This window comes from Oncorhynchus gorbuscha, linkage group LG11 (genome assembly GCF_021184085.1).
Source record: "Oncorhynchus gorbuscha isolate QuinsamMale2020 ecotype Even-year linkage group LG11, OgorEven_v1.0, whole genome shotgun sequence".
Taxonomy (NCBI): Eukaryota; Metazoa; Chordata; class Actinopteri; order Salmoniformes; family Salmonidae; genus Oncorhynchus; species Oncorhynchus gorbuscha.
The window spans coordinates 48,441,587-48,455,164 of record NC_060183.1 but is presented as its reverse complement, the minus strand read 5'-3'; the positions used below and the strand labels follow the sequence as shown (position 1 = coordinate 48,455,164).

The following is a 13,578-nucleotide window of genomic DNA, read 5'->3' as shown; positions in this document are numbered from 1 at the left end:
ACAATTCAATATTACTTTTGCATATTACTTTTGCATATTACTTTTGCATATTACTTTTGCATATTACTTTTGCAAATACAGTAAATGGCCTAAAGTTAAGACAAACTACAAACTAATGTAACATTCAACCTTAAAATAAGTAACACATCCATGGTCACATTTTGAGATTACTATACATTTCTTCTTATGTAATCATCTATGCATGTTCAGGACAGCATGCATAGGTCATCGTAGGTCAGAGGAGAGCTTCACAATTGCTGTAATAATCTGCACAGAATTTCGAACGGCATTGATCACATGTAATCTCAACTGCAATCCAGGTCATTTGGTTCTGCTATTAGAAGCACAGTGATAACACATTAAGCTGTTGTATAAATAAACAAATATCTGATTTGAACTTTTCTGTGCTTTTAAATGGTTGAAAGTGCAGTGATAGATATGTGGGTGACCACTAAACCAGAAATCTGACATTGTTTATCCATTGGAATTTGGTTGTGCTTTTAGATGGTTGACTGCATAGTGACAACACACTGGAAATTCAACAAACTTTTGGCTGTCTTTTTGAGTGGGAGTATATATGTTGTAGTCTCATTGATGAACGTCTCGACCAAAAAAATGACATAATTATCTTGAAATGACGTGGTATGCCTAGGGGGTGGTGAAATGTGACAGGGATTTAGTGAGTTGGTCTGCTGTGCCTCAGGGCCTCAGCTGCAGGTCCAGTCACGGTTCTTCCTCCTTCACCTCTATGCTTCAAGGGATTGACAATCAAATGCAAAAACAACAACTCATCAACACGTTTGACTGCTTCATTACTATTGTTGTGCATTCAGCTATAAAACTGTATATAGAACTGTATATAGAACTCTATATCTAACTCAAGAGCCTTGTGGTCATCTAAGTCTATGAATATTCAGAATCGTGTTTAAATTTGAGTGAAAAACATGTTTTGAACAATGTTAAACAGATGCCATGTTGACATTGCCCGAATTCACATCAAAAAGAAGAACATGTTATGTCCAGATTAGAGTCAATAGCTTGTCTACGACTACTTCCATTCAGTTAACCCCTTTCCCACCAAGATTTAACATAACAAATACTGTAATGGTGTTCTCACTGTCGTTTCATTGCCTGAAACGAAACGCTGGAAGGTTTGAAGTGTATGAGGCATGTTTTGTGCCACACAGAGTGGGAGGAGTGGGAATGGTTAATCGCCTGAGGTAAATTGCCCCTGTCTTTCTTCTCTTTTGCTGCATTGCCTCTTTCTTGTTGTTGTGTTGTACCATTAATTAGATTTACCCTGCTCTGCTCAACCCAATCCGTTTAAAGTCTTTGACAGAGGAAGGGAGAGCGAGAGAGAGAGAGAGGGGGGGGGAGGAGAAAAAGCAAGGGAGAAAGAGCTGGAGCGAGACCAAGGAGGAGAAGAGAGGGAGACTGACAGAGATGCTAAAGCATATTTTTATGTATAAAATGCTCGAGGCAACCATGTTGGATGGACAAATGAGAAGAGCCTTGAGATCATTTGGTGAAAGCAGTCAAAAGGTTGGATTGTTTGTAGAGTGATAAGTGAAGGGGATCAGACAATTATAAATAACTACCTTTTAAACCAACATTCTAGGAACAAAGTAAACAGCCTCCTCTCCACAGCTCAATGTGTCATAATAGGGGTTACAAGGCCGTAAGTGATACAATGGTCCATTGAAATATGTGTATCCAAGGTGTTCTGCCTTTGGCTTCTAAATGTATAAATTCATTCTATGGAGTCACAAGTTTACCTGTTGTGCTACATGTGGTTAAGACTACCTTGAAATCAGAACAACAGGTGCATTTGTTGTAAACACATTCCTAAGAGTTTTCAATCTCTTGCAAGATATTCAGCACTGTATAATATGGATACGGTCATTCGATTGGATATGATTTAGTAAAGTTATGTACTTTTACCTATACAATGTACATCACCTGGGATATTCAACCAATTCTCAACAAAGGGGTCAAATTCAGTTGTTCATGATGTCGGAAAGGAAAATAAGCATGTTTTCGTTACATTAATTCACTTCAGAAAGTCAAATAGAGCAATCATTTGATTATTCCTCTATTTGAATGCCAGACACTTTTTAAGCCCTTTGAAACCTTTTGAGGCCTTTTTTCAGCTGTAGCCGCCAGCAGAAGAGATTAAAGTGTGTGGGTTTGTGTGTTTTTGTATATGTGTGTATTACAGGAGAAGGACACCCTGAAGTCGTCCGACAAGATCTGCAGACAGCTGATATTCCACCTGACCCCTCACTCCAAGTGGATGAGACAGAGCGTGCCCAGGAGGAAGTCGCAGGCCTGGTGAGTCCGTCCGTCTGCCTGCTTGCACATCCACACACCGGGACAGCTACTGCCATAACACCAACGCAAACGAATAAACAGCTAACAGCAAACTGACATCAGAGCAGTGATACGGTGCGCATGCCCTAGAACCTTCAAAACTCACTAGCATCTCTAAAACAAGACAGTCTCGTGTTCAGTGTGTGTCAGAGATAAGTCACTCCTGACATTGGGCTAAGGCGCTTTACTGTACAATACCTGCTAGGATTTAATGTGCTAGATCAGGGCTCTCCAACCCTGTACCTGGAGAGCTACCCTTCTGTACGTTTTCATTCTAACCCCACTTGTAATGAACCTGACTCAGCTTATCAACCAGCTAATTTGTAGAAGCAAGTGCCCTAAATTAGGGTTGGGAGTGAAAACCTGGAGGATGGTAGCTCTCCAGGAACACGTTTGGAGAGCCTCGTGTTAGGTAATTATACAGCAGCACTAGCTGCCACAAAGTCTAATAAGTTATTGTATTGGGGTCCTGTAATATAGACCTGTGTAGTAGCCTATTATTGGGGGCAGGATATCATGTTCACTTGGTCAGTTTCAGTTTCTTGGGGAGTGTACAGTCGCCTCACTGCACAGCTTGACAACTGCCATGGTGCTGTAGACTTATCTCACCCAGAAATAAATGAACAAATCAATCATAATGAATAACAGAAATGTTTTAATGAAATAAAACATCAGACAGATTCAGCTCGAAAAATGCTGTGTAAAGAATAGACAGAACTGCAAATGCTCTCCAGCTCTAATTGCCAAGCAGGTGCATTTGAGGGGAAGAAGGAAGGAAACAATCTAATGTTCTTCATGTGTTTCTATCTCCCTGAGCAATTAAACTCGTTTGTGAGATGTTTGACAGCCCCAGTCGAACCTCCTAGCCCGTCTCCTTGTTGCAACGTTTCAAAAGATGTGTCAACAATAACGAGGCTGGCTCTCCCACTGTGTTCATTAGCAGACTCTGCTCTGGCAGCAGGCTCCTTGCTGTAAACCGTTCTTCTTCTCATTGCTTCAACCCTCTTACCAGACAGCCTCTCTTCTCACTGCCTCAACCCTAACGAACTATCCAGCCAGGCAGCCTCTCTCCTCACTGCCTCAACCCTAACTAACTATCCAGCCAGGCAGCCTCTCTCCTCACTGCCTCAACCCTAACTAACTATCCAGCCAGGCAGCCTCTCTCCTCATTGCCTCAAACCTCTTACCAGACAGCCTCTCTTCTCACTGCCTCAACCCTAACTAACTATCCAGCCAGGCAGCCTCTCTTCTCACTGCCTCAACCCTAACTAACTATCCAGCCAGGCAGCCTCTCCTCACTGCCTCAACCCTAACTAACTATCCAGCCAGGCAGCCTCTCTCCATACTGCCTCAACCCTAACTAACTATCCAGCCAGGCAGCCTCTCTCCTCACTGCCTCAACCCCAACTAACTATCCAGCCAGGCAGCCTCTCTCCTCACTGCCTCAACCCTAACTAACTATCCAGCCAGGCAGCCTCTCTCCTCACTGCCTCAACCCTAACTAACTATCCAGACAGGCAGCCTCCCTCCGTACTGCCTCAACCCTAACTAACTATCCAGCCAGGCAGCCTCTCTCCTCACTACCTCAACCCTAACTAACTATCCAGCCAGGCAGCCTCTCTCCGTACTGCCTCAACCCTAACTAACTATCCAGCCAGGCAGCCTCTCTCCGTACTGCCTCAACACTAACTAACTATCTAGCCAGGCAGCCTCTCTCCTCACTGCCTCAACCCTAACTAACTATCCAGCCAGGCAGCCTCTCTCCTCACTGCCTCAACCCTAACTAACTATCCAGCCAGGCAGTGTCTCTCAGTACTGCCTCAACCCTAACTAACTACCCAGCCAGACAGCCTCTCTCCTCACTGCCTCAACCCTAACTAACTACCCAGCCAGGCATCCTGTCTCATCACTGCCTCAACCCTAACTAACTATCCAGCCAGGCAGCCTCTCTCCTCACTGCCTCAACCCTAACTAACTATCCAGCCAGGCAGCCTCTCTCCGTACTGCCTCAACCCTAACTAACTATCCAGCCAGGCAGCCTCTCTCCTCACTGCCTCAACCCTAACTAACTATCCAGCCAGGCAGCCTCTCTCCTCACTGCCTCAACCCTAACTAACTATCCAGCCAGGCAGCCTCTCTCCGTACTGCCTCAACCCTAACTAACTATCCAGCCAGGCAGCCTCTCTCCTCACTGCCTCAACCCTAACTAACTACCCAGCCAGGCAGCCTCTCTCCTCACTGCCTCAACCCTAACTAACTATCCAGCCAGGCAGCCTCTCTCCTCACTGCCTCAACCCTAACTAACTATCCAGCAAGGCAGCCTCTCTCCGTACGGCCTCAACCCTAACTAACTACCCAGCCAGGCAGCCTCTCTCCTCACTGCCTCAACCCTAACTAACTACCCAGCCAGGCAGCCTCTCTCCTCACTGCCTCAACCCTAACTAACTACCCAGCCAGACAGCCTCTCTCCTCACTTCTTCAACCCTAACTAACTACCCAGCCAGACAGCCTCAGCCATACTGCGATGGAACCCGTCAACCAGGGTTCCGTTAGCTGGTAGTAGCCTCATTTTGACCGATAAACAAATAGAAAAGCCAATAAATAAAATTGGTGCCGACCAATTGTCTGGGAGAAGAAGAAAAAATCTAATTGCGAAATTATGCTTTTTAGCCTATTCATTGATGGAAATACCAGTCAATGTACTTTAAATACATTTGACTGGTCATGCTTATTGGTGTAGAGGTTAATTTGCATAATTTAGTGGAATTAAATTGGCACGTGTACAGTATATTCGTTATGTATCTTATTTATTACATGCATACAGCATGCAAATACAGAGCCGTTGAATGGAAAATCTCAAACAGCAAATGCATAGGCAACAGAAGGCATGCTTCATCAGCGCTTCACACACCACTTTGCAATGAACTGGAGGCAGTATGCATTTTGAAAACATATACTGAATATACTGAATCGTTTGAAACCTTATCGTACATACATAATCTCAGCAAAAAAAGAAATGTCCCATTGTCAGGACCCTGTCTTTCAAAGACAATTCTTTGAAAATACAAATAACTTCACAGATCTTCATTGTAAAGGGTTTGAACACTTTTTCCCAAGCTTGTTCAATGAACCATAAACAATTAATGAACATGCACCTGTGGAACAGTCGTTAGACACTAAGAGCTTACAGACGGTAGGCAATTAAGGTCACAGTTATAAAAACTTAGGACACTAAAAGAGGCATTTCTACTGACTCTGAAAAACACCAAAAGAAAGATGCCCAGGGTCCCTGCTCATCTGTGTGAACGTGCCTTAGGCATGCTGCAAGGAGGCATAAGGACTGCGGATGTGGCCAGGGCAATAAATTGCAATGTCTGTACTGTGAGACACATAAGACAGCACTACAGGGAGACAGGACAGACAGCCGATCGTCCTCGCAGTGGAAGACCACGTGTAACAACACCTGCGGGACAGGTACAGGATGGCAACAACAACTGCCCGAGTTACACCAGGAACGCACAATCCCCCCATCAGTGCCCAGACTGTCCGCAATAGGCTGAGAGAGGCTGGACTGAAGGCTTGTAGGCCTGTTGTAAGGAAGGTCCTCAGACATCACCGGCAACAACGTCGCCTATAGGCGACGGATCTCAATCCCATTAAGTACGTCTGGGACCTGTTGGATCGGAGGGTGAGGGCTAGGGCCATTCCTCCAGAAATGTACGGGAACTTGCAGGTGCCTTGGTGGAAGAGTGGGGTAACATCTCACAGGAAGAACTGGCAAATCTGGTGCAGTCCATGAGGAGGAGTACTTAATGCAGCTGGTGGCCACACCAGATTCTGACTGTTACTTTTGATTTTGACTCCCCCTTTGTTCAGTGACACATTATTGAATTTTGGTTAGTCACATGTCTGTGGAACTTGTTCAGTTTATGTCTCAGTTGTTGAATCTTGTTATGTTCATACAAATATTTACACGTGAAGTTTCCTGAAAATAAATGCAGTTGACAGTGAGAGGACGTTTCTTTTTTTGTTGAGTTTATGATGAGGCATGTCTTACCTTGCTTTCAAGTAACCTAGCCAAAGTCATACCATATCCGTGGACAATGATTTAATATCAACTTTTCTTTCATTGTCTTGTAGCCAAAGGCAGAATACTTGTCCTATTAGCAACAAGATGCTAGTTGTTGCATATTAGATCTCCCCTCTTTCTAAATGATATCTCTGTCACATGAAACCACTCACATGCACTGTGTTTTCCCGCTAATTGCATTATGGAACAAACATTGCAGTGTGCATCACTGTGCTTAGCTATAATGCTATAATGTGAAGAAAGTATAGTTTAGCAACATTTTAAGCTAAACGTTCTGATCTGTTGCATCAGATTTGTTGCTTTTTAATATTTGATATGTAACCTAGGCCTACTGGTTGTATGAATTTGGGCACTATCGTCCCACAACTGTTTCAGAGTCTGTTTGGAATAGGCTATTTCTTTCTCGACAAACTGACCAATAGAATAGATCGATTTTGTTCTATGGGGGATAGTAGATTGACATAGGCTAGTGATTTTGCTGTTCATTACTCATCTTCTTGGCTGGGGAAAAGGAATTGTGGAAAGGAATTCTAACATCTTCAAAGTGTACATCAGAATTCAGTTAGAAGTATCGCACATCGTTGCATCCTCCACTTGTATGTCCTGTTCATATGAATTACCATAATTAAAATGTGATTTTTGTTATTCTGAGCACCCTGGATGAACGCCCTAATCAGGTTACGCACCAAATGCATATGGGTCTGGTAGATTTCTCAAGTTTGAGGTAAATGAAAATGCTGCTGGGCAAATATCCGGCGCCACATTTTTCTAACGGAAACCCTGCCGTCAACCCATTTCTATTCAAGTACATTTCCAGGCTTAATGAAACATCTCAGAAGACTTTGAAAGAGTTTGTGCTGTGAATATACTAGTAGCATTTAGAATTCATAATGGTTTCACTGTTTCAATGATAATAGGTATTTAACGATGTTTGATAATGGGTATACTTTACTTAAAGTGATGCTTTTCCTCAATTGATGTCTTTATGATTTTGAGTAATCCTTCCTCTGTTATCCTCTTTATCTCTCACTCTCTCTCTCTCTCTCTGTTTCTCTCAAGCTCTCTCTCTCTCTCTGTTTCTCTCACGCTCTCTCTCTCACGCTCTCTCACTCTCTCTCTCACGCTCCCTCTCTCACGCTCCCTCTCTCTGTTTCTCTCACGCTCCCTCTCTCTCACGCTCTCTCTCTCACGCTCTCTCTCACTCTCTCTCTCACGCTCCCTCTCTCACGCTCCCTCTCTCTTTATCTCTCACTCTCTCTCTCTCACGCTCTCTCTCTGTGTTTCTCTCACGCTCCCTCTCTCTCGCTCCCTCTCACTCCCTCTCACTCTCTCTCTCTCTGTTTCTCTCACGCTCCCTCTCTCTCGCTCCCTCTCACTCCCTCTCACTCTCTCTCACACTCCCTCTCTCTCGCTGTTTCTCTCACGCTCCCTCTCTCTCACTCCCTCTCACTCCCTCTCACTCTCTCTCACTCTCTCTCTCTCTGTTTCTCTCTCGCTCCCTCTCAGGTTGGTCCTATTTTAAAATCCTTTTTCTCACATCGATTTTGTTCTATTTTTTCTTTCTTTTAAGAGTCCATTTTGTTCAACAGTTGCCTCACAGAGAGAACAGAGCAAGTATGCGGTCTGAGCTGGGGCTCTAGGGAAAACCTTCTGTCATAGAGAGAGGAGAAGAGAGATGAGGGAGGGAGAGAGCGAAGAGAGAGGAAGAGAAAGAGAGGGAGGGTGGGTGGGTGGGAGAGGGGGGGGCACTACAAGGTTACCCATTAGAACCCCTGTGTTTCTTTCATTCCTCCCACCTCGTCTTACAGTAAATAGGTTACAGCTATAGATCTGTTCTCTCATGTATAGGAAAGAAAATACTTATTACATGTGCAGTAGTATGCTTTCCAGCCACAGAAAATGTCATTATTTTCACAGAAGAGAAGGAATAGAATCCATTGTATTCGTTTCAGAGCTCATGCATAAAATGTATTACTTCAGTCAGCTCAGTCCTAGACCACTGTGTAAGGTGCAGAGACGTTTTGTCCTTTAATGTTTGGAATCATGTCCCAGGAGAGTTGAACGTCTATTTGATTAGTGTCCGCAATAGCATGTTATAGTGTCCTCCTTATAATAAATGACTGAGTCCCCCTGAACATGTTTATAATCTTTTCTACATCTGCATTGGATTTCACATTAATCAACTCCATATTCTTTAATACCCTGAAATTGCTCTTCCAGCACAATCGGAGGAGAATTCGCTCATATAGCAGATGTTATTTCATTACTTATCTTTACTTCCAGGCAATCACTGACGCCGTCATCTGAGGTCTTAATAACAGCATCCAATGATGAATCTAGCTCAGTGAAAATAGGAAGAAGCCCTGCCTGCAGCCAATTTAGTAGATACTAAATTGTAGTAATAAATGCATTGCTCAGTACTAGCTGATGAGGGTTTGGAGTTACAAAGGAAGTCAGTGGATATGAGTTAAATGCTCTATGCTGTGTGTGCATGCTCAGTAAATAAAAACTACTTCCACTTCTAACCCAATTGATACTTCTTTTTTATCATTTTATATGGTACTACACTCGTATGAAACTCATTCAGAAGCATTATCAGCTGCATGGGCCAACGGTTATCCAAGCAGATCAATAGAAAGCAGTATTAGCTTTAGGTGAATGGTTAAAAGAGTAAGATACTGGTGTTGAGTGCTTTTATGGCTGTCGTGCTGTTAGCAAATCAAATCAAATTGTATTGGTCACATACAGATGGTTAGCAAATGTTAATGTGAGTGTAGTGAAATGCTTGTGCTTCTAGTTCCGACAGTGCAGTAAGGTCTAACAAGTAATCAAACAGTTCCCCAACAACTACCTAATACACACAGATCTAAAGGGATGGAATAAGAATACGTACATACAGTTAAAGTCGGAAGTTTACATACACTTCGGTTGGAGTCATTACAACTCGTTTTTAACCCACTCCACAAATGACTTGTTAACAAACTATATTTTTGGCAAGTCGGTTAGGACTTCTACTGTGTACATGACACAAGTAATTTTTCCAACAATTGTTTACGGACAGATCATTTCACTTATAATTCACTGTGTCACAATTCCAGTGGGTCAGAAGTTTACATACACTAAGTTGACTGTGCCTTTAAACAGCATGGAAAATTCCAGAAAATGATGTCATAGCTTTAGAAGCTTCTGATAGGCTAATTTACATAATTTGAGTCAATTGGAGGTGTACCTGTGGATGTACCTCCAAAGATGACTTAAGGACAACAAAGTCAAGGTATTGGAGTGGTCATCACAAAACCCTGACCTCAATCCTATAGAATATTTGTGGGCACAACTGAAAAGGCGTGTGCGAGCAAGGATGCCAACCAACCTGACTCAGTTACACCAGCTCTGTCAGGAGGAATGGGCCACAATTCAACCAACTTATTGTGGGAAGCTTGAGGAAGGCTACTTGAAACATTTGACCGAAGATAACCTCTCTAGGGTAGGTGAGACGCTAACGTCCCACCAGGCCAACATCCGGTTAAACTGCAGAGCGCTAACATTCTAAATACACCATTCGTTATATTAAACATTCTTGTAAATACATGTATCTTACATCATTTAAAAGATGAACGTCTTATTATTCCAGCCGCTGTGTCAGATTTCAAAACGGTTTTACTGCGAAAGCAAACCATGCGATTTTCTAAGGACAGCGCCCGCACACTCAAGTATTACTAACATTTTCCAACCAAGCATTAGCGTCAATAGCGTCAGAAATAACAATAAAATAAATCGCTTACCTTTGAAGATCTTCCTCTGGTGGCAATGCCAAGTGTCCTAACTACACAGTGAATGTTCATTTTGTTTGATAACATCCATTTTTATAGCTTAACACGAAACATTTGTAAACCGCTTGCGTCGTGATTTCAGTCTCATTCAACTTTGGACGAAGCGTTCGTGGTAATTACACACACTAAACAAACGTTTATCCAGACATGGTTGGTTTCATTGCAATCCTTTGGTTGTTATTAACACATCCACACTTGATGGTTCTTTCACCGGGACGTATTGACCAAAACAAACCGATTTGAAGACACCAATCAATGACCTCATTGCGCACCAATGGTAGGACCGGTCTATCGTTGATTGACTGTATTTTGGCCCAATGACCACTGATCATCTTGAAATCTAGCTTGGAAGATAGCCAATGAGCTGGGGTAAACGGCAATATGTAATGGTTATACGTTCGAAGACCAGCCTTTGTTGTAAACTCTAGCGTAAAATAAGTTCATTCGCCATTGCAAATCCTACTTGACGGTTCCACGAGTGTTACGCATAGCAGTACATAGTCAATAGCATTTTCGGCAAGTTTATATATTTAAATTATGGCTAATAAATCAGGAAAAGCTAAAACAAAGTCCAGGTATACAGATTTAACCCAAATTATAGAGTAAATTTATAGAGAAAGCGAGACCGAGTTGCTTCAGGAAGATTCATCTTTCAGTTTTGCTACCGGTAATGGACTGAGTTCTGATTCCATTATGGAGTTAATGGATTTTCAACTGCTGGGGAAAGGCTACAAACTGTTTGTGGACAACTTCTACATAAGCCCTACCCTGTTTACAGAGCAGAGGAAGCGCGATGTGTGGGCTTGTGGCTCCATTCGGACCAACAGAGTGGGCTTTCCAAAAACAAAGGTGAACGACGTGCCTAAGCGGGCTGAGCGGGGTACCATGCGATGGATTCATGAAAATGGCCTGCTCTTTGTGAAGTGGATGGATATCAGAGAGGTGGTCATGTGCACAACTATCCACAAGTCCTTCAGTGGCGATCACGTCGTCAGGCGTGTGAAGGACGGTATCGGGGCATGGACCACAAAAAATTTCGCCATTCCAGCTGCTGTGAAGGACTACAACAAGGGCATGGGAGGTGGGCACCTGTCAGATGCACTGAAGTCCACAAGACCATGAAATGGTGCAAGACATTTTTCTATCATTTCATTGACAATGCTGTGGTGAATGCCTTCATCCTCCAGAAGGAAATGGCCAAGAGCTGTGGACAGCCCCCCATCTCACAGCTAGCCTTCAGGGAGCTGCTCATCCAGGAGCTTGCTAGCTACAGCAAGTCCACTGTAGCACCTTCTGTCCCCTCTACCTCTGTCCCTTCTGCTCCAACCAGTGGTGTTCACCTGCCCAGATTCATCTCTGCAGGCATGAATGTGCCTCAGGGCAAAAAGGGCACTGTAGGGAGACGTTGTTGTGCCCTTTGTCACAGGAAATGTCCCATCACCTGCACCACATGTTCAGTAAACCTCTGCTTTACAGCAGAAAGAGACTGCTATGGGCCATGGCACCAGCAGCACAATATTGTGTTGAGGACTGAGAGTCTTGACAATATTGTAAATAGAAAATGTGTAAATAGTTACCCTTGATATTTGTTTATGTTTAATTATTATTATTATTATTGATTTATTTTTAATATTTTTAATATATATTTTGGGGGGGGGGTGTTAGAATAGCATTTATGTATTTTTATATAGTTCTTTCCTTCCAAATGTATCACTGTACCAATTTGGCCACTTGGGTACATTTGGGTACATTTGTGTGGGACACCTTGTCATGTTTTGTCATTGATTGTCATGTCTTGTCCCTGTGCTTCCCCTTCTATTCGTTTCCCCCTGCTGGTCTTATTAGGTTCTTTCCCTCTTTCTATCCCTCTCTCTCCCCCTCCCTCTCTCCCTCTCTCTCTCTCTCTCTCTCTCTATCGTTCCGTTCCTGCTCCCAGCTGTTCCTCATTCTCTTAACTACCTCATTTAATCTTTCACACCTGTCCCCTATTTTGCCCTCTGATTAGAGTCCCTATTTCTCCCTCTGTTTCCGCTTCTGTCCTTGTCGGATCCTTGTTTGATGTTTGCTGTTCTGTGTCCTTGTTCCGCCCTGTCGTGTTTTTGCCTTCTTCAGATGCTGCGTGTGAGCAGGTGTCTAGATCAGCTACGGCCTGGGCCTTCCCGAAGCGACCTGCAGTCTGTGGTCGCATCTCCAGTAGTTCCCCTCTACTGACTAGAGGATTTTCAGTTTTCCTGTTTTGACTATACCTGAGAGATTTCCAGGATTATCGTTTTTGTTATAGACTGGAATAAAGACTCTGTTTCTGTTAAGTCGCTTTTGGGTCCTCATTCACCAGCATAACAGAAGGATCCGACCAAGAATGGACCCAGCGACTACGGATTCTCGCAACTCAGCCGTCGAGATCCAGGGAGCGATGCGCGGCAGACACGAGCAGGAATTGTCTGCTGCTCGTCATGCCGTTGAGACCCTGGCCGCTCAGGTCGCCGACTTCTCAGGACAGTTTCAGAGTCTTCGTCTCGTGCCACCAGCTGCTTCCTGGTCTTCCGAGTCTCCGGAACCTAGGGTTAATAACACACCATGTTACTCTGGGCAGCCCACTGAGTGCCGCTCCTTTCTCACCCAGTGTGATATTGTGTTCTCTCTCCAGCCCAACACATACTCAAGAGAGAGAGCTCGGATCGCCTACGTCATATCACTCCTTACTGGTCGGGCTCGGGAGTGGGGCACAGCTATCTGGGAGGCAAGGGCTGAGTGTACTAACGAGTATCAGAACTTTAAAGAGGAGATGATACGGGTTTTTGATCGTTCAGTTTTTGGGAAGGAGGCTTCCAGGGCCCTGGCTTCCCTATGTCAAGGTGATCGATCCATAACGGATTACTCTATAGAGTTTCGCACTCTTGCTGCCTCCAGTGACTGGAACGAGCCGGCGTTGCTCGCTCGTTTTCTGGAGGGACTCCACGCTGAGGTTAAAGATGAGATTCTCTCCCGGGAGGTTCCTTCCAGCGTGGATTCTTTGATTGCACTCGCCATCCGCATAGAACGACGGGTAGATCTTCGTCACCGGGCTCGTGGAAGAGAGCTCGCGTTAACGGTGTTCCCCCTCTCCGCATCTCAACCATCTCCTCCCACCAGCTCAGAGACTGAGCCCATGCAGCTGGGAGGTATTCGCATCTCGACTAAGGAGAGGGAACGGAGGATCACCAACCGCCTTTGCCTCTATTGCGGTTCTGCTGGACATTTTGTCATTTCATGTCCAGTAAAAGGCCAGAGCTCATCAGTAAGCGGAGG

The 13,578-nt window shown here is 44.1% G+C and overlaps 1 protein-coding gene across 1 annotated transcript in view; it reads left to right on the top strand.

Annotated features, from left to right (window-relative positions):
- lrrc75bb (leucine rich repeat containing 75Bb) overlaps positions 1–13,578 on the top strand; it is a 64,072-nt gene that overhangs the window by 21,978 nt on the left and 28,516 nt on the right. Inside the window, exon 3 of the mRNA XM_046368170.1 lies at positions 2,219–2,331. Within this exon, the coding sequence (XP_046224126.1) occupies positions 2,219–2,331 (113 nt within the window). The remainder of the gene's footprint in view (positions 1–2,218; positions 2,332–13,578) is intronic.